Raw genomic sequence first — 25132 nt, forward strand, 5'->3', positions numbered from 1 at the left:
GCCTAAGAAACCATGGATTACACAGAGTCTTTAAACCTCATCAATCAATTTAAGATTTCTACACACTTTAAGAAAATATACCACTAATCCCTGGTTTCAAACTTATTTTAATACATACAGAAGGATTTATAGAAAAACAATACGAAATGCTAAGCAACTTTATTATGTAAATAATAAAGTTGCTTAGCATTTCCATCAAGCACGTAATAAAGCAAAGGAAAACTGGAGTTTATTGATGAACTAAGGAGTAATTCCTCAAACTCAGATAAATTTCCTATTAATGCAGATAATCTTAATCAGTTCTACTGCTCAATAGCAGCAAGACTCAAAAATCAAATAAATCCTCAAATAGATCCCCTATCGTATACTCATAATATCTCTATACAACAATTATTTTATTTAACGGTATCCACCAATTTGACAAAAATAAAATAACACCAAGATTCTAATATTAATACAACTTAAGCTAGATAATAGTAAGACATAAATCAATCAAAGTTACAAAAATTACAAAGAAACCTGTTAAATTAACGAGTCACTAATTAATTTAAGAGAACTCCTAAAACTGCTAAAAGAAACGTGCAAATCAAGACTATACCTATCGAAAGAACGTTGCATTCTAGTTATAGGATTATGCTGTCCATAAGAACTACTATCAAAATCTACATAGAAGAGTTTTTTTAGTCTAGTCAATTTTTGCGCCCGAAAATTCAGTCTATTTAAAAGATAATCACAATCAGTCATGCCAGATATTAATTTAAAAATAAAACACAAGTCTGATTTATTACGCCTTAACTCAAGTGGGTCCAAAGAGAGAACTGACATGACCGACTTGTAATCAGTATGACCCTTATCTAATGGAACCTTAAGTTTAAAAGAACAATTTCTTAAGAATTTATTTTGGACTTTCTCAATATTTTCAATATGCGATTTATAAAATGGAGACCATATGGGACTAGCATACTCCAAACAGAACGGACTAACGAACAGTACAGAACTTTATAGAAAGGGCATAAGAAGTCTTGACTGTATCTAGTTATAAATCCTAGATTTCTATACGCTTTATGAACTAACTTTTCAGCATGAAACACAAATGTCAACTTAGAATCGAAAATTACTCCGAGATCCATAACTTCCGTTACTCTTTTTAAAATAGTGGAACCTATACTATAATCAAACAATGTAAGATTGCGAATTCATCCAAAAGTTATTGAATAACACTTCGGAACATTTAAATCTAAATCATTGTTGCACCATTCATAGAGATTATGGAAGCCTATAATAATTGACATTGAACATTAGAATCAATAGACAAAAACAATTTTAAATCATCAGCGAATAATAAAAATGCATAATTTCTTACTAATAATCCTATATCATTAACAAAGATTGTAAAAAGCAACAGACCCACATGTGACCCCTGAGGAACCCCAGATGGCACATAAAAGCTGCTAGATAAAAAGCTATTAAGCCGTATACATTGCGATCTACCCAGTAGATAGTCCCTTAGCCAACAAATAACATTTGATCCAAAACCCAAAGCTTGGAGCTTTGCCAGTAGAAGCGCATGATTAACTCTGTCGAACGCCTTTGAAAAATTCGTATAAACAGCATCAACTTGTGAACCCTTACCAAAAGCATTAAACAGATAATCTTCATAACATATTAAGTTAAGTTAAGTAACAGTGGAACGACCTTTTTGAAAACCATCTTGACTGTTAATAATAAGGCTTTTACATTGCCATGACAATTGCTTGGTTACAAGTGCATCCAAAAGTTAACTGTATACAAACTACCTGATAATTACTGACATCACTAGTATTTCCAAACTTAAATATCGGCGTAATATACGAATTATTCCAAAAAGAAGGAAATACTTCCGACTTTAGAGACAGATTGAATAAAGTGCAAATAGGCTTCGACAAAGTACATACACATTTACGAAGTAGCAAGCTGGGTATGCCATCCGGTCCCGCAGAAGTCTTGCTCTGTAAGCCAAGAATCTCGTCAAAAAAAACCTCTACTAAAGATAACTCTACAAATTTGATATCGAATTGATCCACAAGCCCTGTCATGTAATATTCAGGTATTTGAAATTCTTTATCCTAATATACACGTTTTAATATACGTTTGACAAATATTTGGCAAATAAATTAACAGTATCACCACCCTCATCACTAGTTTTATCATTAAAAACATATGTTTAGGAATAAGATTTGATTTTTTAACATTGCTTACATGTTTCCAGAATAACGTAAGATTTAACAATAGATTATTATCGGTACAAAAAATATAATCGCGGTAACACTGACCGCTCAACACACTGCATGACTGCCAAAGCCCAGCGAAAACCCAGTAATCACTTTGCAATTGAGACTCCTTAAACTTCTTATGAGCAATCCTCTTACGTAAAAATAAGCCTCTTAACTCTCTTGAAAACCATACAGGAAAGCTACCAGTATTATAGGGCTTAATAGGCACAAAATAGCTGATTCCTTTATACAAAAGATCATAAAACTTATTTAAGGAAATATTTATATCAGAAGTGTTGTTTATAAAGGACCAGTCGATAGATGCAAGGAAATTATTTAACGATATAAAATCAGCATTTTTGAAGTCAAAAAACTTTACTGCTTATTTCAGAGACCTTGACCTATATGGTAGTGAAAAGACACATTCATACGGAGTGCGTCGAGAGCTAGTCCCCGGCAATTAAAAATTCATCCTCCAACCCAGAAGACCCATTATTATTAGAAAAACAAAGAGCAAGAAATGTGCCTTCCCGATTTGGTAGCTGAAACATTTCTTTACCATCTAAGTAATTAAATACCTGTCCAAGCAGTGAAGCTGGTGCGACATTCAAACAACCAACAAAATTACGTTATAACTGCATGCGGATATTGTTTGCTTCAAATGCTTCAGCTTAGACCTCACACCCCCAGCGTTGAAATAATACATTACCAAGGAATCACTTAATCGTTTTTTGGACCTCGTACAATTCTCTTAGAGATTGATGGAACCACATTGGTAAATTTAACTATCACATCTTCACCTTTTTTTTTCTTTTTGCCAATTCTCCATAAACTTCTCGGATTTCATCACGCTGTAATTTGGTGAAATCCATTTTAATTACTATATTGCTACCACCTAATTTCTTTTTCACTCTCAAACATTTTTGTATAATCTCGGTATTATTAAAGCACACTTTTATAGGCCTATTATTGGCTCCACGACGTCCAATTCTATAGACCTTAAAGGGCTCAATATGATCTATTCCCAACTTATTGGACAGAACATCAAGTACGAACTATTCATCTATTATTCATATCATCAGAATGACTTTCCTGAACATTAAACATCATAATATTATTTTTGCGCTCATTTCTATCATTTATCTCAGAAATTATAATGAAGTTACTATCCTTAATCTTGGTTGGTTGAGCAGGGTCGTTCTTAAATGTTTGAAGTTTTTGTAATTCCTCCACGAGTTTATTAATTGTTGATTGCTGAAAAACAATAAGTTTATGCAATTCAATAATGCCGTTCATTAGATCACTAATGGAAGCATTTCTCTTAGACAAAATCTCAGGTAATGATATTACATCGCCTATTATTATTGTATAATATTGCATCGATAAATGTTTCTTTTGATACTGCAACATTTCCAAGTAATCTTAAGGTTTCTTTTGTGACACCTCTCTTTAAAGGTGGCGAGGCAAATGACCCCATAAATTACAGTCCAAATTTCACTTTTGCCCTGCCTGTCTAAGTTTATTGAGAAACTGGTCAAAGTAAGAATGGTAGCTTTCCTAACTAAAGATAACATATTAATTGAATGTCAATTTAGTTTTCGAGAGCGCACTAGCACGAGTGATGCAATATTTGCATTTCTGGAGAGATTATACCTGAGCTTGAATGATGGTCAGTTTGCTGCAGCGGTATTCTGTTACTTCTCTAAAGCGTTTGACTGTGTCCACCATAAATACTGCTCGGTAAGCTTCCTAGATATAGGTTTAGGGGAGTTGCTCTAGAATGCTTTAAATCTTTTTTGTCAGACAGAAAATAGTCTGTTCGGTCAAATTCTTTGTCTAAAGTTCGGTCAACACTTTGTCTAAACTTGTGAGCCATAGAGTTCCTCAGGGTTCGGTTCTCGGTCCCATTTTATGTCTATTGCATATATATGACCTGACGTCCTTCCAGATAAAAGGATTCCCACTATTTTTGCAAATGACACCACTATCTTATTGGCAGAAAATAATAAAAGCATATTAACAAAAACAATTCTGAAGATTCATTAATGGTTAAACAGTGGTTATGATGCTAATCTGTTGTCTTTAAATATAGATATAACTAAATTGTTAAGTTTTAAGTTTGTATGTTCAGACCAGTTAATGATTCACAACAAAGAATTGAAAGTAAATAATTTCAACAGATTGCTTGGAATTGTTATTGATGATAATCTGAAGTTTTGTGACCATATATCAGTATTGAGGTAAAAACTGGCTAGAGGATGTTATGCTGTTAGAGTGATTTCAAAATAAGTGGGATTGGAATCTGCAAAATTGGTCTACTTGTCTTTGATTGAAAGTCACCTACGGTACGGAATATCATTTAGGGGTTGCTGGAATCAAGGGCTTTTTAACTCTGTAATTGTTTTGTAAAAAAAAGCCCTTAGATATATGTGTCATAAATATACACAGGAGTCATGTAGACCCCTATTTAAAGATTCAAAGATACCGACCTTATGTTGCTTTTTTAATCATCTTCCAAACTGCATCAAAGCCTCTAAAAGTCCCCCTTACTTTAAAAAGTCCTTGACGGAATTGCTTAAAAGCAAGTATTTTTACAGAGTTTTTTAAGGATAATTGTGAATAGGCCCATAGGACATAATTAGCTTTTAATAAAGATTTAAAAGTTTGATTTTTTGTCTGATATATTTTTTTTTATTTTATATTATTTTTGTGATGTTACTCTCAAAAAATTTTAACGCATTTCATTTTGAATTAATTAAATTTTGTGTTATTATTGTTTATGCTAGCATGTTGAATCCAGTATCATGTTTTTTTTAATTATGTGTTCGTAATATGTCGACTTATGTTCATGTTTTATATTATAAGTAGCTTTATCAACAAATACTATATATTTATGATAATAAAACATGTTTTGAATTTAAATTTGTGCCAGTGTATGCCATAAAAAAATTGCTCAATTTAATCTTTCACAGAGCCAGTGTGCCATTTAAAAATCTTTTAGCTAATATTATAAACTAATAATTTATATCATGTCAAAAGGTTCTTAGAAAAGTTTATTTTATGCAGAGAATAGTTTTAATCCCTCTTATAGTTGCTATTGTTTTATACTTACATTTATTATGTACTTTGTACCATACAAACTTTTCTTATTGAATACCGACAATAATTATTATTCTTACTATTAATCTTTTGAATGTATTAAAAAAAAAAACAATCCTAGCCTTCAAGGCCTATTTGTCATATTTTTATTTTTTTTTCTGACATCCTAAATAAAATACATTATTATAATTATTAATCTATACAGGGTGTCCCGTAATTAATTTATATATGCTCAAGAAAATTTTCGTAGTCGAAGAGCAGCGTAGCGATAGAAGGCAGCCAAATCATCAAACATTTAAAGCGTTGTACGATAGATTAGGCGAAACGGGCTCATTTCGTTCAAAAAACGTAAATGCAGGAAGACCAAGGATAATTGGAGCAGATATGGAAGATAAAACTTTGGTTCGTGTTATCGAAAATCCTGAAACCAGCACAAGACGTATTGAGGCAGCTACTGGTGTAAGGAAATCTTCATTGTCCAAAATTATACGCCAAGAAAAACTGTATCCGTATCATTTCACTCCAGTTCAAAATCTTCTTCCTCAAGACTTTCCTGCAAGACTCCAATTCAGTCAATTTTTAAGAGAGCGCCAATTGAATGATCTATTGTTTTGTAATAAAATTTTATTTACGGATGAAGCCACGTTTACAAGGATAGGTGTTTTTAATTGGCGTAACAATCATATCTATTCGATGAAAAATCCTCATGCTTTCCAAGAACACCATTTTCAACATGAGTTTTCAATAAATATTTGGTGTGGTATCTTTGGGGATTGTATTGTGGGACCGTTTGAATTACCAGCTAAGCTTAATGGAGAACGTTATCTAAATCTCTTGAGGAATAATCTACCCATTCTTCTAGAAGATGTGCCCCTAAATTTAAGATGTGACAGTTGGTATTATGCACGATGGTGCACCGGCACATTATTCACTGCAAGTCAGAAATTACTTGGACGAAATTTATCCTCATAAATGGATTGGTAGAGGTAGTGAATATCCGTGGCCTGCGCGTAGTCCCAATCTTAATCCCTTAGATTTTTATTTCTGGGGCTACTTGAAATCACTTGTGTATAGAAATAAAATAAATAACCGTCAGGCAAAAGATTGTGGCAAAAGATTGTGGAAGGAGTCAATACCATCAGGGCCCAAGAAGAATCATTGTTTGGAGTCAGGCAAAATTTAAATAAAAGAATTAGACAATGTGTCCTAGTGGATGATGAACATTTTTTACAATTATTATAATCAACAGCCTTTTCTAATTTTATCATTGTTAATTAAATTTTAGATTAAGTGTTCATACGCAACCTAATAAAAAAATGCGTTTATTTCGAAAACGGTCTACTTTTTGAAGATCAAAAAAGTATACCTTTTTTGACTTGAATTAAATGCTGTTTTATTATTTTCACTCGCAACTGTACGTACAGGGAGGCCAAAAAAGTTATGACCTTTTTAATCACTCAATGTTGTCGTATGTGGCGCCATCTAGTAGCAATGGCAAAATAGATATCATATTCGTGTTCCTCATCCCATGTAATAAGAGTACGCCAAATTTTAGGTTAATCTGTCCAGTGGATTCCAAAATATTTTAATAAATGTTTGGTAAAAAATTAGTTTTAACACCCTGTAGAACCCTGCATGGCTCCAGTGACTGTGGACTGCGAGGGATTCGTGACGCACATTGCAGGCAGAGAGGAGTGGCAGCATTCCAACAGACCTGCATTGCTAAATAGGGGGACCATCTAGTACACAGATGGCTCCAGAATGAATAACAAAGCTGGATCAGGACTTTTTGGTGGGATCCCACATACCAGTAGGTCATACTCGCTGGGGGAGCACGACACTGTCTTTCAGGCCGAAGTATTCGCTATATTAAAATGCGGACAGAAAATCCTAAGCTGCGGACACCGCAATACAGTCGTATCAATATGCTCGGACAGCAGAGCTGCCATTAAGGCTATCACGACCGCAAAGGTAAGCTCCAAGCTTGTACTAGAGTGCATAAAAGTCCTGAAAAAACTGGTACAGGTTAGCTGCAGGGTCCAGCTCATCTGGATACCTGGCCACGCAGTCCATGCAGGTAATGAGGAAGCGGACTCTCTTGCCAGACTGGGATCCGCGAATATGCCGATGGGGCCGGAACCCATAGTTGGTATCGCCAAATGCCAAAAACCAAAAATCTACTACGCCTAAAAAGACGCGAAATTCGGCTAGTGACAGGTCTTTTAACCGGTCACTGGCACTTAAGAAGCCATCTCCATACTATCGGTATTGCGGACAACCCGGAATGCCGATGGTGCTGTGAGGAGGATGAAACCGTTGACCATGTAGTCCAGCACTCACGCGCGCCAGGTTCAAATACTTGGGTAACACTTTCAGTATACCGAGTGACTTTAAGTCCGTCAGAACAGAGAGCCTTATCGGTTTCTCTAAGGCCGTTGGGCTCTGGTAAACCCCGGTGGGACATGACGGGTCCATCAGGAGACCTATATGCACAACTGCCTTGGCAGCCCACTGTTTCTACAATTCACCCTGTAGAACGAAAACCAATAACATTTTGCTAAGCAATATTGAGCTCAAACGGTTTATTTTCTTGTCAGGTATCCTACATTAACCTATGTCCAATTAATTACGGGACACCCTGTATATTAATGTATGATTGCTAAAATTCTTTAACTCTGAAAAAGATCAGCGAATAGTGACCATACATAGAAGTAACGTCCGTGGCAAAAATTAAAATTGTCGCCGGTAATAATTATGAGAATATTTTTCGCAATATATAATATACTATAATATTATATTATATATTATATATACTATACTAAAATACTATTATGAAAATGTAAATACGTTAATTATTCTGCTAGTTTTTGTACAATTTTATTAGTATTGTGTAGTTAAAGTTGATTCGTAGGGTTTCTTTAGGGTTCTACTTACGTTTGGTTTATTATTTTCATCTATAGTGTTTAGTTTTTAGGTAGTTCATCTTGTTTGAGAGCCCCATTTTGGCCCCAATTTAGGTTATTTAGGTTATATTATTGTAAATCCCTGTAGTTCTAATTTTCTAGAATTTGTATACTTGCTTGCTTTGACTGTCAGTATTCTCCTAAAATTATTGGTCTCTTTGGGCAAAAACAATGAAGATAATTCTAAATATTTCGAAACTGTTCCATCGGGTTTTAAAGAGGACGCGCTTCGTGACAAATCATTCAGTTTTAATTGTTTAGTCAGTTTTTACCTTGGAAACAATTAAACGACAGTCAAAGCGAGTTAGGTTAGTGTTTTTGACGTTGACAATAAAAGTGTGTTCCCGAATTTCGTTACAATTGGTGTCAGAAGTAAAGGATATTTGGAAGCTCATTTTAGTGGATGCCTTTAACAAGAAGTCAGGCCAAGATGGAGACCGAGAAATTGATGGAGCTGCTATTAAGGAAGTTTGACGAGCAAAAAGTAGAACAAGAAGAACGAGACCGTAAACAGAAGGAAGAACAAGAACAACGAGACCGTAAACAGAAGGAAGAACAAGAAGAACGGGACCGCAAACAAGAAGAACGAGACCGTAAACAGAAGAAAGAACAAGAAGAACGAGACCGTAAACAGAAGGTAGAACGAGACCGTAAACTGAAGGAAGAACAAGAAGAACGAGACCGCAAACAAGAAGAGCGAGACAAGAAACAGGAAGATTTACTAAAGACAATTAAATCTGACCTGAAGAAGGAAAATGAAGACCTGATAAGGACCATAAAAGATGACCTAAAGAAAGAAAATGAAGACCTGATTCGAACCATGAAAGATGACTTACTTAATTTAAAAAATAATCTTAAAAAAGAGCAGGAGGAACGAGACAGAAAACAAGAGGAACGAGTTTTACAACTTAAAGAAGATCTGGAGAAGAATCAGAAACAATTAATGACTAACTTTGAAGCAACAGTAGAAGAAGAATTGGGGCAAGTACAAAAAAAGATCCAAGAACTAGAGATGAAAGTAAAACGGACTCCTCTTCATCCCGATCCTGGAATGCAAACAATGATGAAAGTAAAGCCACCAAAATTCGACGGCAAAGAAGCTTGGAGTACCTATTTGAATCAATTTGAGGCCGCTGCTAGGGGAAATCGCTGGGATAACGAAGAAAAGGCAATCAATCTTAAGCTAAGCCTTAGAGGAGAAGCTACAGAAATATTAAGAATGGTGCCATCTGAGGATCAGCTCAATTTCGACGTACTGGTGCGTACCTTAGAGATGAGATACGGTGAAGCCCATCTACAACAAGTGTACCAGGCTCAATTAAAATCTAGAAGACAACAACCCGAGGAAGGACTCCAACAGTTTGAGGCCGATGTTGCTCGATTAGTAAATCTGGCTTACCCTTCAGCCCCAACAGAGTTCCGAGAACAAATTTCTATAAATTGTTTTATTGACGGAGTTCGAGATCCAGATACTAACCACGCTCTAAGGATGGCTCATCATAAAAGTATATCAGAAGCTTTGGCCCATGGACTAGAGTATGAAGCAGCTTTTTAAGCAACTAGAAGGCAGACACGAATAAGACAAATCAGAACTTCGGAAAGTGATCTCGAAGACCGCCTAAAGAAGCTTGAATCATTATTAGCGAGGAAACCTAAAAGACCATTGCAATGCTGGAATTGCAATGAGGAGGGGCACCTTAAACGTCAATGCCCCAAGCCTTTAAGAGATCCAAGGAACGAGGAAAACTTCAACTTCAAGCTGGCTGGGTGCTACCAAGCCCCACGTATAAGACTAAACCGGCTGCCACATCCTGGAGAGAGCTTGGTAGTACCGGGAAAAATATGCGACCGTGAATGTGAGATGGTAGTGGATACAGGATCAAGTCATACTATCGTGAAAACGAACATCGTAGCACACTGTAGGCTCTCAGCACCATCCAATTTAATTCTGGAGTCTGCAAATGGAAAAAGGATCCCGATTCTTGGATTGCACGAAGCTACAGTCACCATTGGCTTAACAACATTCCAACAGCCAGTACTAGTGGCAGAAATCATGGATGATGTCATATTAGGATTAGATGTTATGAATGCTCAGCAGTTTAAAATGGATGTATATAACCGGATATTGACGACGAGAAATGAAGAGATTTTTATGCACCACCTATATGAAGATAAAGTAAATACCAGAGTCGTTAAGTTATTCAAGGATGTTACTATACCAGGAAATTCAGAGGTGGTGGTTTATGCTACAACTGGAGGAAAAGAGGGAGAAACTGTTTTGATTGAGCCCATGGAAAACTGCAAACTATATGGTCAAGGAATTTTTCCAGCCAAGACGTTAACTACGCAGAAGAAATCTACTATTTTGGTTCGAATGGTAAATTTAAAAGGATATGATCAACACCTGAAACAAGGAGAGAATATTGGCGTATGCTCTGAAGTAGTGGCAGTCATGAAAAATGCTGATAGAAGTCGTAATTTAAACAGACCTTTTCCTGTATGTTTACAAAACCTATTTAAGGATGGTAGTAAACTCTAAGCAAACCGACTGGGATACCTGTATACAACCATTCCTATTGGCATATCGTTCTTCTATCCACAAGTCAACTGGAAAAAGCCCGGCAAAAGTTGTCTACGGTAATGAACTTCGTTTACCTTTGGACATTATTACTGGAAGACCCCATAAGTCTGAAACCCTGGAGGAGTACGTCGACCATTTACAAGAGCGTTTACAAATTGTTCACGAACAAGCACGGGATAAACTTCATCTAGAAAGTAACAGAATGAAATCACGTTATGACATAAAGGCAAATTCTACCGGTTTTAATCCTGGGGATAAAGTCTGGTTATACAATCCACGGAGGACGAAGGGCAAGTCACCAAAGCTCCAGAAGGATTGAGAAGGTCCATTCAATGTGGTCACCAGAATCAACGACGTGGTGTACCGTATCCAGCGACATCCGACAGCGAAGATGAAAATTGTAAACATCGTCCGGCTAGCGCCCTATCATGACTCAGGTGGTCCCATGTTTGATCGATCAAACTTGAGAGGGGAGCAGTATTATGAAAATGTAAATACGTTAATTATTCTGCTAGTTTTTGTACAATTTTATTAGTATTGTGTAGTTAAAGTTGATTCGTAGGGTTTCTTTAGGGTTCTACTTACGTTTGGTTTATTATTTTCATCTATAGTGTTTAGTTTTTAGGTAGTTCATCTTGTTTGAGAGCCCCATTTTGGCCCCAATTTAGGTTATTTAGGTTATATTATTGTAAATCCCTGTAGTTCTAATTTTCTAGAATTTGTATACTTGCTTGCTTTGACTGTCAGTATTCTCCTAAAATTATTGGTCTCTTTGGGCAAAAACAATGAAGATAATTCTAAATATTTCGAAACTGTTCCATCGGGTTTTAAAAAGGACGCGCTCAACGCGACAAATCATTCAGTTTTAATTGTTTAGTCAGTTTTTACCTTGGAAACAATTAAACGACAGTCAAAGCGAGTTAGGTTAGTGTTTTTGACGTTGACAATAAAAGTGTGTTCCCGAATTTCGTTACAATACTATATATACTTACATATACTTTACTATATATAAATAATTATTACTATATCTCATATATTTACAGAAATAGTAATAATTATTTATTACTTAGTTTTAAGTAGTTCTTACCACGTATTGCTTGTGTTCGTGATCGTAGTGTTACATTACAACCTGCAAATCAAAATTAATTAAACTTAAGACTCTTATAATCGAATAAATCTTTGAAAATTTGAACTTTTTGCCTTTACGCTATATACAGGATGTGATTGAAATAATGTAAAAAAATTCGGGGTAGGGAGGTGATAGTACTTCAAAAAATAGTTAAAAAAATTCCTATAAGTATAGGACGGAAAATACATATTATTAAGGAAGTTAGGGCCACTGAAATGCAGAGCCGCCAACAGCCAAGATGGCTCCCGGGACTATTTAAGTATATTTATTGCATATTTATTGTGTAGTTATTGCAACGAAATTAAGCTTAAAAAATTACATACTAATGGTCGCATATTAGGTCGTATAATTATATAAAATTGGTTGAGGTAGGTTGAATATATAAAATTTTAAAGCAAATAGGTAAAGCTTATTGATGTGGGGAACAAGAAAAACGAGAACAAACAAATAACTGAAATAAATCAAAAGACAACAACACAAAGTCTCGGTGTCAAAAATTTTATTTTATGAGTCAAAGTATATTTCGCTCCTAAGAGCATCATCACACCTAAAAAATTATGTAAACAAAACAAACAAAATTACAAAAACACTATAAAGAAAAGCATAAAATATACCTTAAAAAGGTTACACGACCGACTGGGTCAATTATAGATACACACTGAAAGGTAAACTATAAGTTTAAAAAACTGGCGCCACAAATATGCAATAACAACAATATAGGACTCGAATACAAGAAAAATATTTTAAAAATAAAAAGGAACCATCGAGATTTGAACCTACAGCCTCACAGCAAAACTGGTAAGGTTTACTTTGTTGACCGCTAGCCCACACCGTTCTTGCGGTATTTTGAAAAGAAAGGAGGGGACTAGATAACATTATTAAAAATGAGTCCTGGCTCTAAATTAAACACGTCGTTAACACAAGTCAAAACTGGGCTCTTCTTCGCACTTGTAATCTCTAGCTTCTCTAGAAGATCGAACTTTTTGCCCTTCTCGCAGTCATGAACCACTTTCACGTTATTGGGATAGGAAAAATTATAAATTTGACAATAAATAATTGGCCAACGCTGACTTGGTCTCGATAGTGTCGGTGTCTTTAAACTTGTTCACCAGACCTAGATGTTCTTGTACTCCCGTTGAAATTTTCCTCCCAGACTGTCCCACATAAATTGCAGGGCAATTGGGACTATGCCAACTATAAACTCCCGATTTTGAAAGCGGATCTGGCTTATACAATGGTTTAACCAGATTTCTTTTTAAGGAATTAGAATTTTTAAAAGCGATTGGGCTGATAGAAGGTTTAAAGAATTTTGCCACCTGTTGGGAAATACCTCCAAAGTAAGTTAAATATCTAAAATTTTTATTATTACGCTCCCTTTTCTTCTGATACGAAAGTTTGTACTTTAAAAAACTTAAAATATAGAGTCTGATAGAGGATAGAGAAAAGTTACTGTTGATTGCAATGGATTGTATTATATCATACTCTTTTTTAAAGGCTGCATTGGGGAGAGGTTAATTAAATAATCTATAGATGAGAGAGTTAAAACAAAGTTTACAGAATAGAAAAATTTTAAAAAACACAACTATAATCAAATGGCAAGATTAAACAATCTTGTGCAAAGAAACGTCGTCGATGCACTGAAAAAGATTGAAACTCTGGCAGATAGAAGGAATAAGATTTACTCTTCATTTCTTGACCCATTTGAAATGTATTCTGATGCTCAATTTATTAAATTATATAGATTAAGCAAACCTATTACGATTCAATTGATGTGCTCCAGGGAGACTGTGTAATCTGTCCGCTACTTTTATTCACAAGGCTTGTGCAGTTTTAGCTGAAAAATCTTTGAATCGGTGAATTTGTCCGACTTTAATTCCGAGTGCTCTGCCATAAATAAAATTAGTTCTTTCTTTTGCTCACTCGACACAAAGTCGCAATATTTTTTATTTTTTGAATCCAACTTAAAAAACAAAAAATCAAATCGAAAAACCCAAGAAACGCCATGAAAAAACCTCAAAATTCCCTGATGTTTTTAAACTTAAATTTTAGGTTAGGTTAAAAAATCTTTATCGCGTTTGACATGGCCTTCAATAGCACTCGACTTTGCTGCTACGTTGCCACTACATTTCATGTTCGTATGCGAATGAAATTTCGAATGCTGTTCAAAAATACACTTGACTCTGGCCAACTTCTGCTGCTCGACTTTGTTCGCATTCGAAGATTCTCGCATGTTTTCAAAAATACGGCCCCAGGTCTGGAGCGCGCCAAGCTCATTTCAGTTTTACTCACGTTTCGGTGTATAGGGTGGAGTTAAAAGAAATAGTTGTGGATTTTATTGATTGTGTGAAGAATAAAATGTCTAATCGAAATATTTGTTCAGTGGATAGTTGTGAAAGCCGTATGACAGATCAGATATCAGATCATTTAATGTAGGTGATCATGTTTGGCGTAAGAACAAAGTTTTATCTAGCGCTGTTGATAAGTTTACTTCTAAACTAGTTCCCAAGTATGTACACAGTATTGTCCGCAAAAAGTTGTCAAATCTGGTTTATATTTTGTCTAATGAAGATAGTTCTAATGCCGGTAAATGGTATATTAAAGACTTAAAGCCTTTTAATAATGGTCTTGATGATGATTCCAATTCTTTGGAATAGTTGTATTTGGAAATTATGTATATATTGTTATCTTCACTCAGATTCCTGCTTCTAGTATTGACATCATTCTGGAATTTCTACCATTTGTTATTTTTTTGATGTTATAATCTGGTCATTTGGGCCATATTTTATTTTTTTTGGTATAACCTAATAGTGGTTATGTACAGTATGTCATAAACTTGACGTTTTAATTTTTATAGCCGAAGGCTATGTTTTGATGGTTGTTATAAACTGTATATGGTTATACACCATACGAAGGCCAACAATTGATGGTTGTCATACTCCATAAATGAGTATACACTTTATGTCAGTTTTGACTTTTTTTTTTGGCCGTATTTTGTGGGTTGTTATAACCTAGTGGTGGTTATAAACCCATTGTCAACTTTGACTGTTTGAGGTTATATTTTTGGCCTATTTACCTTGTCGGGGTCAGTAAACCTGACAGAGGATGAACATTACTGTTCAGTCTGTTCATAATTGGATTTTGTCCAATTTTTTTTATCACAGAATGCTGTGATGAAAAACCAATAGTAGATTTGTTTTTTAGTTGGTGTGGTCTCGACCATGGTCGGATTATTAGAGGACTATACGAAGGTATCCTTCCTCACCTCAAATTAATTTGGATATTTATGTGGGTGAGTCAAATGAAAAACAAATTCTATCGAAGCTTTAGATTATGGCTGTATATGCTGTAAGATATATCTAGTGCCGTTCAGAAATGGATTTGGGGGCACACGGAATTTTGTAGTGGGTAACTAATGTGGCAATCGATATTGCTGTTATGAATTTTGTCCATGTGTTTATTATCTGGTGCTTGAGTTATCTCAGCCAGTTTTCTTTCTAGTTGCTGGAATCCGCCATCTAAAAAGGGTAGTTTTTTTTGTTACACACAACACCATCTCTTGGTGAGAAGTTGATCGCAACTTCCATGAGTGTTCCCCTAGGTTGGAGTTCTATAGTAACTGATTTCTATGTTAGAATTAAATGTCATGAGTGTATATAATTTTAGCTTAAGTTTTGATTTAAGTTTAAGTTAGGTTAGTTTTATAGTACTTCTGTATTCTCAAGATCACTATTGTCTTACCAACTTGTGTCCTTCCTCGATATTAAGAGTTTCCTTATTTATGTCCATACCGATTGTGTCTTCCTTTAGGAACGGGTGATACACGTAGTTATCCTGAATTGAGTTAATACGAGAAGATGTCATTTTTAGAAATAATTTGTATATCTAAATTGTGGAACAGATAATTAACAGAATTGTTTGTTATTTAGTAAGGGATAATAATTATCCGGGAATTTTTCTTTGGTATTATTAGATATTGGTAACTAGTATAGTTTAAACTTTTTTGTTAAGACTTTTGATGTTGAAAAAAAAAATCAACTATTTCATAGCTAATTTTTTTTCTTCAAGGAAGGGGGTAAATGTAGCGTTTTATTTTTCTATTTCTTATGTTCACTAACGCTCCATTGATAATTCATTAATTTCAATAATTATATTAATAATTTCAGTCAACTTCTTTTATCAATATTTCTTTAAGTTCACACTGTCAATGACACATTACTACTGTAACGCATCACTCTCCTGGTTTTATTATTCATGCTTTCTGTTGACGGTCCGTCACTCTTCTGGTTGGTCTTGATTGATGTTTTCTCTGATTGGATTGACATTGACAGCTCAGGCGAGAAGTGGGGTCGTAACTTATTTAGTCGGTACTGCATCCATTTTTCGAGGACTTGTTCCCGTGTCGCAGGTAGAAGCGCACGTAAAAGGCCAGTTTTTTATTTCCGAAGTCTGTGAAGCAGGAAGTGGCCAATATGGTTTGTAATTTATAGTCCTTAATCTTGTTTCTTTAGGGAACTGTTTATTTCATAATTCTGGTGCAGGATGCCCGAGATTTTCATGGATGGATAATGAAACTTAGCAAGGTGAGTGTGTTACATTTTGAACGCCATTAATTTTTATCGATCGTGAATACAATGGCAACCGTTGTTTTAGGGTTTTACTTTTCCGTTTTCCTCTTTATTCTTCTTCAATTGTTGATGGCTGCAGGATTTTGATTTCCCCGGGAAATTGCTGTAAGCTGTGGAGCTGGAGCCAGAGTTAGAGCTAGTATTAGATATTCCCAGTCCGGATAGCTAAGCTACAAGTGGCATATATTCACAGCCTCGATTTTGAAGGCCAGCCGTTCATTTCTTGGAGGAATATACAGGCCTGTTTATTCCATTTATTTAAATATTATTAACCATAGATTTGTCTCACATATTTAAATTTTTATTAAAATACCTTTAATTTGAATTTATTGCTACATACTGCATTCTGATATTTAATCAATATCATAATTTAATATGTCAATTTCCTATCTATAATTTGAGTTATTTTTTGTTCAGTATTTTTCAGTACCTTTTTTGGTAGTTAAGTAGATATAACTCGGTTAAGGCTGATATGCCTTAGGTAAAAAGGTTCATGAACTTTCCCCTGCGTAATACAAATATTTACTAAAAACTTTAATAATTGCAATTTATTTTTCAAGTGCTGAAATCTACCTAGTAGCTTAATCATAATTTAAATGTTACTTTTGACAAACTTATTTTATTTAATCATATCAACATTATTCATATTTTAATTCATAATAAATTATTAACATTTAACAGATTAGAACATGAGGTGTATATTATCTTTGATGTAAATATAATTTGGTTGTATTGTTAAGATATTTTTTTTGCCTCTTTAAATCTACTTTATCCAGGGTCATTTAATTGTTAATTGAAACCTATATACCAAGTTTTTTCTTAGTTTTCTCTCATTTATAAAAAAAAAACTAAGTGGCGCCCTATTATTTAGTAGTTATAATCAAGATTATATTTTTTAATAGCCAGTCATGAGTGAACCTTCGAACAATCCCAAGCCTCCAATAATTCTGAGCTACCGTCTGCAAACTCTTGGCAAAATAGTAACACTGTAAAGTTAACGCCGCAATACTTTAATTGATATAATTGATAAACTCTTCCTGATTAACATTTAGTTTATTTTTTTTGTAGAGGTCAATTTTTTCATTTGAGGTTGATTTTGTAAAAGCCACGGAGTTAGAAAAAAATGAGTTTAGGTCTACTGCATTATTTAGTGTTTCTGGTAAAAGATTGTTTTTAGTTTTTGTAAAATTAAGTTTTTTAGCGGTATTCTAAAAATCTTTACCTTTTTTTAAAAAAAATTGTTTGAAATATGCCGTTTTCTCTATACTTATGGCATGTTTAGTGAAATTTCGAAGCTGTCTGTAGTAATTTAAATTCCCAGGAGTTTTCTGTTTTAAATATTTGTGACGTGCCTTATCTCTAAGTTTCAATAAAAATTTTATATTGCTCGTGATCCAGGGAGTAAAAGGTTTCTCTTGTAATATTGTAGTTTTAAAAGGTGCATATTTATTAATTAAGTAAGTAATATTATTTTTTAGTATTGCAATTTTTTTACTAATATTATAAGTATAATATATATCATGCCACGGGAGTTGTTCTGCCTCATTTTTAAAAGCTATGGTATTAGTTTTTGCATAGTCACGATATTTTATAACTTTTTTATATGCTTGATATTTAGGAATATTTAGCTCTATATATGTTAGGTTATGATCAGTTACACTCTCTGGCATGTATACAGATTTGGCATTCATGTATTCAAGGTTATCACTAATTATTATTAGATCCAAAAGGGTAGATGTATTTGAGGTAGAAGTATTTATTCTAGTTGGATCCATTATTTTCTGACAAAGATTAAACGTTTCTTTTTAAATTTTTGAGTAATTGTAGTTTATTTTAATAAGTCTATATTAAAGTCACCAAAAAGAATTACACTATCATAATATGGTACAGAGACACTTAACATGTCCTCAAAAAAATCAAGAAACCTAGATGTATTCGTAGAAGGAGGCTTGTATAGATTTGTAACAAGTATATTTTTTTTATTCAACGTAAATTTAAAATTGAGATACTCAAAGTCATCTGTGGCATCTTCAAATGTGACTAACAAAAATTTTATATGTTTTTTTACGTAAATGCCCAAACCTCCTCCACGAGAACCCCGATCTTTTCTTAAAAAATTGTATCCTGGAATATTAAAATATAGAGTGTCATCCTCAGGAGTAAGCCATGTTTTTGAAATCCCCAATATATCAAAATTAAAGTCAGAGGCATAATTTACAAATTCATCAAAGCCTGTTTTTATAGAACGTATGTTTACGTGACTAACACTGAACACAGTGTGCACCTGCTGATCTTACATGGTACTATCATTCGCCATCACAGAATAAATACCCCAAGTCACCCCACCGACCGCGTTCGCTAAAGTTTCCGCCCATTAAAAACCATATAGAAAGCCCACCACTCCCCAAATGTAATAGAAATAAAAAATATATATCAAGCACATACCTATTCCTAATAAATCTCGATAATAGACCTAAAGAACTTAAGTAAAAACAGAATAGCTCTACCATAATGATAAAAGAGCACTTTGGTCCCGCAAGCATAGACTACAAATAAACCGATCAAGTGATTAGAAATAAAAATATCACTGCAAAGCAATGCTTTTTATGACCACCAAAACCAATAAAAATAATCACCTTTGAAATTAAAGTACCTATCATATTGAAAGTGCATATAATCATTAAACGTACCTTTATTTTTTGTTTTAATCGGCAGTCACATACTCATTAACAAGGTCTTGTAACTTTTTTTCGGAGTCGACACAAAACTTTTGGTTTTCTACCATCACAAACTACTCTACCCCTAGAAGTCCAGCACAAGTTTTTATATTTATTTCTCGCGATTTTAAAAATTATACCCATCTCAGGAGTTAGAACTTCGGTTATTAGAATAGGTGGACCTTTTAGCCTTTTTTTATTAAAAAACATGTCGTCCCGGAGCCACCTATGGCAAAACGATACTAACACCGGCCTGGGCTTCTCGGAATTTGCTTTTTTCTGTCCAATGCGATAAGCAAAATTTATTTCGGCCTTTGTAATTTTAACACCAATCTTGGTTGAAATTGTTTTAATAACAAAGGCATAAAGGTCGTCTTGTAGTTCATTTATACCGTGCAGTAAAATACTGTTCTGGTTTGTTGACATGCACAGCGTATTGGTTTGCTTTAGCGACGCAATATCCGACTTAAGGTTTTCAATGCTATCCAAAACTGATTTTCAAAGTCTTGAAACCTTTTGTTTAAAGAGACAACTGCCTCTATGTCTTCGGAAAAATCGGTGGATGTTGATTTCCCTCTGGTCCTAGCCCCAAGATCTTTTTTAAAACCTTTCAGTTGCGTGTCAAATTTTAGCGCCATTTCTTCTAACCTCTTCGTAGGTTTTTGTATTTTTGCTTAACCATGATTACAGGTTCTTGCACAATGTATTACACAACACTCCAAATATTTTTTGACACTTGATTCACAGTTAATTAAAAAAATTTAGGAGACCAAACTACAATCGTGCTAGTCACTTCGCAGCGCCATCTAGCTTTATATTATTATTAAAAATTTAATAAATATATATTATCTACAAGAAATTGCTCTAAATTGTTAATCTAATCATGAGTTTATTATGATTAGATTAAAAATTGTTATAATTAGATTTTCAGTTTTAAATCAGATAAGAGTTTTCTATGATTTGGAAAAAGATTATTCTTTACCATAATATTACAACGAAACTTTTAAAATAAAAATATTATTTTAACTCGTTGATTATTGGTGAAAATTATGAGATGCAAATGAGAATGTACATAGATTATAATAAATTAAAAAATGAATTAAAGATGGAAAACTGGCAGTCAACAATGTATCTCGCAAATAATGTAGAAAAGGCAATAAATAATTTCATATATATTTTAAAGACTAAAATCACCAAGCATACTAAACTAATTAAAATTAGTAATAGAAAGAATGGGGAAAATAAATGGTGAACGAAGGGCGTATTAAAAAAAATACAAGATAAAATTAAGTTATATCAAGAAAGTAAAAAGGAACCAAACAATGAGGAGCTTAAGGAAAGGTATGGGAATTGCAAAAGTGAAATTAATAAGCTCATAAAAAACGCGCAAAAGAAAAGCTCTATGGGATCTCTCAAAGGCATTCGATACTGTAGACCACGATGTTTTGTTGAGGAGACTTTCTATTCTTATGGCATTAGGGGTATGGTTTATAAACTAATTAAAAGCTACTTAAGCAATAGAAAGCAACTTGTCAAAATAAATTATGTAAGAAGTACCTTCAAAAAAATAACTTGCGGAGTCCCTCAAGGCACTGTACTTGGACCTTTATTGTTTATTCTATATGTCAACGACTTACTTAAAATGAGTACTTTGAGACAAATAATAGGCTACGCAGATGATATTACCGTTTTTTACTCTGGTGATTCATGGCAATCTGTAAAAGTTAAAGCTGAGAAAGATTTTACAAATATTGTGAATTGGCTTTAAATCAACAAACTGTATTTAAATATGTCTAAAACAAAATACTTAACATTTACACCTTATGCAAGCAATTTGTCAAGAATGGGACCACTTAAGATAGACACAGACATTTTAGTACCAGAAGCAGAAGTAATGAAATATTTGGGCGTAACAATAAATAGACACTTAAAATGGGATATACAGATACACGCATCTGAAGTACAAATAAAATAAGGAGACTATTATCTAAATTTAAAGACTTAAAGATTTTTTGGATTTAGAATACTTGAAAACATTATATTTTACTTTAGGATAATCACACTTAACCTATGGACTTAGCTAGGGTTACCAGACGTCCAGATAAATCCGGACAGGTTCGGATTTTTGGTACGTCCGGGTGAGTCCGGGTGGATTTTTTTTAAACGTCCGGGTTTTTCTTTAAGACAAGAAAGAACATAAAACATGCAAAATAGTCAATTATTTTGAAAACATTTAGATATTTCAAATCGCCGATAAATTTAGTAGTGTACATTCACCTTTAGTGTTTAGCGGAATAAATAAAGTGGCGTCGCATCGGTATGTCAATCGCTCGTCTATAACGGCATGCGCGGCAAGAGGTTTTTTCTTTCGGGGAATCCCCAATGCATTTATTTACATTATTTTCACAGTGTTTACGGTAACGTTAAGCAGTTCACGACTTTTTAGGTTTTATTAGTGAAGATTTTTAATTATATCTTGTTAAAAGTCTGAAATTGGTTTTTGGTGATGCCAAAACGCAAATGTACTTATTCAGATGAAATTTTTCGGTTATACCCTTCCTTTAAGAAAGGAAAAACCACCAGTGAGGTAAATTACAATGTGTGCAATTCTTCAATATCAATTGCTCATAAAGGCAAGCTTGATATTGAGACTTAAGAGCTCAAGCGGGACCTTCTGGCCTTTAAAATTTTGTGGTAACTTCTGGAGAAACCAAATCAATAAAAGCTGCTGAAGCAACATTAGCTTTCCATACAGTTGGCCATCACCACCGTCTATAGATTACAACAAGTCAGACCACTTCCTATACCGCCCGTGTTAAAGCAAAATTGACCTTGAATCCCGCTGTTTGCTGCGTACGAGCGTTTACCAGGGTTTATCGTAAATATTGATGAAAGCAAATTCTGAGGAGCGCTGATTATTTTTATACGAGGAGTATTCATAAGAAGTATTTTAAGTCATAAAATAAGAACTTTTTTAATAGGACTGGAATAGAATGTGTTTATATGACAGTGTTTTTTAATTATTAACGTTTTTACACATTTTTTATATTAGCTTCACCTCTTTGCCTTTATGTAGCAATGTTTGTATGTATGTATATAACAAATTCAAGAATTCTATTTAAACTATAACTTCTACTTGTCAGATTGTTTTCAAATTTTGTAGGTGCTTGGCTTTCGATAACAAGGACAGTTTTTAAAATATTTTTGAGTTTCCCTTTTCTAAAATTGGTGTATCTAAAAGTTTTGATCAGTTCAATGAATTTGAACTTTTAAATAAATTGGAAGCGTTTAATATGGCGGATTCAAAATGGCTGCCTTTTAAGTCAAATATAATATATAAAAAGTGAATTTGAAAAAAAAGCTACTTTTTTATTAAGCAAATAACTAATATTTGAAAGGTGAATAGCCAAACGGAATTAGTGGATGAGTGCGACTACTGGCTATTCATAACGCATATCATTTTTTCCTCAAGTTCAAAATTAATTATTTTTTTTTTAGTTATTATAATATTTGACTTTAAATAAGTCAACATTACATTTTAAAATAAAATTAATTGTGCTAGCAAAAATTTAAAAAATCTCAAGAGTAAAAAAATTGGGAGATTTCTAATAGGAGTAATAGGTATCTAAAAAAAGAAAAAAAAAACTCAGGCTATAAATTTCAGGAAAAATAAAAAATAATATGCATTATAAATAGGCAATAGGTTCAATCATCCACCATTTCCGTTTGGCTACCCATTTTCCAAACATCCTATATATTTCAAAAATATAACAACGATATTTAAATTTTATATGACAGCTCAAAAAAAATGTAATCAAATTAACGTATGTGTAGAGACCTTTTTAATTTTTACTGTCTGTTTTACCACAATATTAACCCTACAATGCATCATGTAGCATATCTGCTACATATAAAATATTGAAGAATTCTATTTTCATTAAATGTTTTATGATACACCTAAATGCATAGTGTAGCATACTATATACACACTTTAAATCGGGTTTCGCTTTGCTGGCAATAGATGGCACAGCAAGTAAAGAATTTTAATTCTAATGTCAGCTGTGTTGTTTTGGCGGTTGGTGTGTGTGTCTGACGTAGTAAATTTGTGTTTTTTTGAACATTTGAAGCGGTTTTGGCAGACAAACTCGATAAATTTGGTAAATTAGGTAAGTATTCAAACTATTTGTTATATCAATGCGTATCCAGAATTCATAAAAATAAATTACCAGGTATTCTAATAAAATGTAGCAAATATGCTACAACATGCATTTTATGATTATTTTTTAATCTCAGGGCGATGGACAAAAAAAGGGATTTTCGAAAACCTTTGACAATCCAGGAGTTGGAAAAGTTGGCAGAACGTTTTCTTGAAAGTGACGATGATCTGGAAGAATTGGACGAAGATAATTTAAGTGAAAATGTTGATAATTGTTTAGAATTGATTGCTCAAAAGTTTCAAGATCTTGTGGATTACGCCAATTTGGACATTGAAAATACTCCAATTATTTTTGAGCATGAACTAGATGGTGTAGAACTAACCAATTCGAACGTTGAAAATAATAATGAGGCAGATATTGTCCACGAAATAATACCTGAGAATGAAGACGCGAACGGTACAGAAGAAAATATATTTACACTGGATAAAGACGCATTCAAATCTATTTGCTGGAAGCAAGCATCTTTTAAACAAAATGTTCAAGGTACAACATTTAGAGGTGATGAAAATCTTCCAACAAATATAATGGAGTTATCAACACCCTATCAGTTCTTCAGATAAAACCTAATAAGTCAATTATTCCTTTTGCCGTTTAGTATGTAATTTGTTGATTTTTTTTTCAGATACTTTTTTACCGATGAGCTATTTGAGAAAATCACTGAAGAATCGAACCTCTACAGCAATCAAAAAAATATTTCGAAACCGGCAAATATAACGACTGGAGAAATAAAGAAGTACATTGGTATCTGCATTTATATGTCGGTAATAAATATGTTAAATATCAGAAAATACTGGTCTGAGGAATATGGATTCGAAAAAATAACAGACACCATGAGTATCAATCGATTTGAAAAAATTCGTGAAATGCTACACTTCAATGATAGCACGAAAATGCTTCCTAAAGATCATGCGGATCATGATCGTCTGCATAAATTGAGGCCAGTTATCGACTCTTTGAACAAAACGTTCCAAACTGTTCCATTTGAAAAGTGTCTATCTGTAGATGAGCAAATGTGTGCAACAAAGGCCTGACACTACATGAAACAGTACATGCCACTAAGGCCTCACAAGTGGGGCTATAAATTATATGTTTTATCTGGTGTTACGGGATATGCGTACCAATTTGAAATATACTCGGGCCAAGAAAATTCTGAGAAATACCGTTTTCCAAATGAGCCTGACCTTGGGGCTTCAGCAAACGTTGTTATACGCTTGTGCCGGTCAATTCCCAAAAACTGCAATTACATTATCTATTTTGATAATTATTATACAGGAATTCCTCTGATGTCATATTTATTCTCAAATTGCATTCTTTCGCTAGGAACAGTGAGAAGGAATCGTTTGCCCAACTGCAAATTTTCTAGTGATACTGTTTTCAAAAAAAAAACGCAAGGTTCTTTCAAAGAATATGTAACTTCTTTTCAAAATACTCCTTTTGCCTCAGTTTTATGGCTGGATAATAAAGCAGTCACATTACTTTCTACCTACATGGGTTCTTCTCCAGTTCAAGAAGTGATAAAAAAGAGAAAAAACGAGTGGAAGTACCATGT

At 33.7% G+C, this 25132-nt stretch overlaps 1 protein-coding gene across 12 annotated transcripts in view; it reads right to left on the reverse strand.

Annotated features, from left to right (window-relative positions):
• LOC126745325 (C-type lectin 37Db-like) overlaps positions 1-25132 on the reverse strand; it is a 501974-nt gene that overhangs the window by 467135 nt on the left and 9707 nt on the right. For 7 of the 12 annotated variants that reach the window (XM_050453103.1, XM_050453102.1, XM_050453101.1 and 4 more), the window contains exon 2: positions 11983-12024. The exons of the other annotated variants lie outside the window; for them this stretch is intronic. In XM_050453103.1, coding sequence (XP_050309060.1) covers positions 11983-12024 — 42 coding nt within the window. The remainder of the gene's footprint in view (positions 1-11982; positions 12025-25132) is intronic. 12 annotated transcript variants of the gene reach the window in all.

This window comes from Anthonomus grandis, chromosome 15, assembly GCF_022605725.1.
Source record: "Anthonomus grandis grandis chromosome 15, icAntGran1.3, whole genome shotgun sequence".
NCBI classification, from domain to species: Eukaryota; Metazoa; Arthropoda; class Insecta; order Coleoptera; family Curculionidae; genus Anthonomus; species Anthonomus grandis.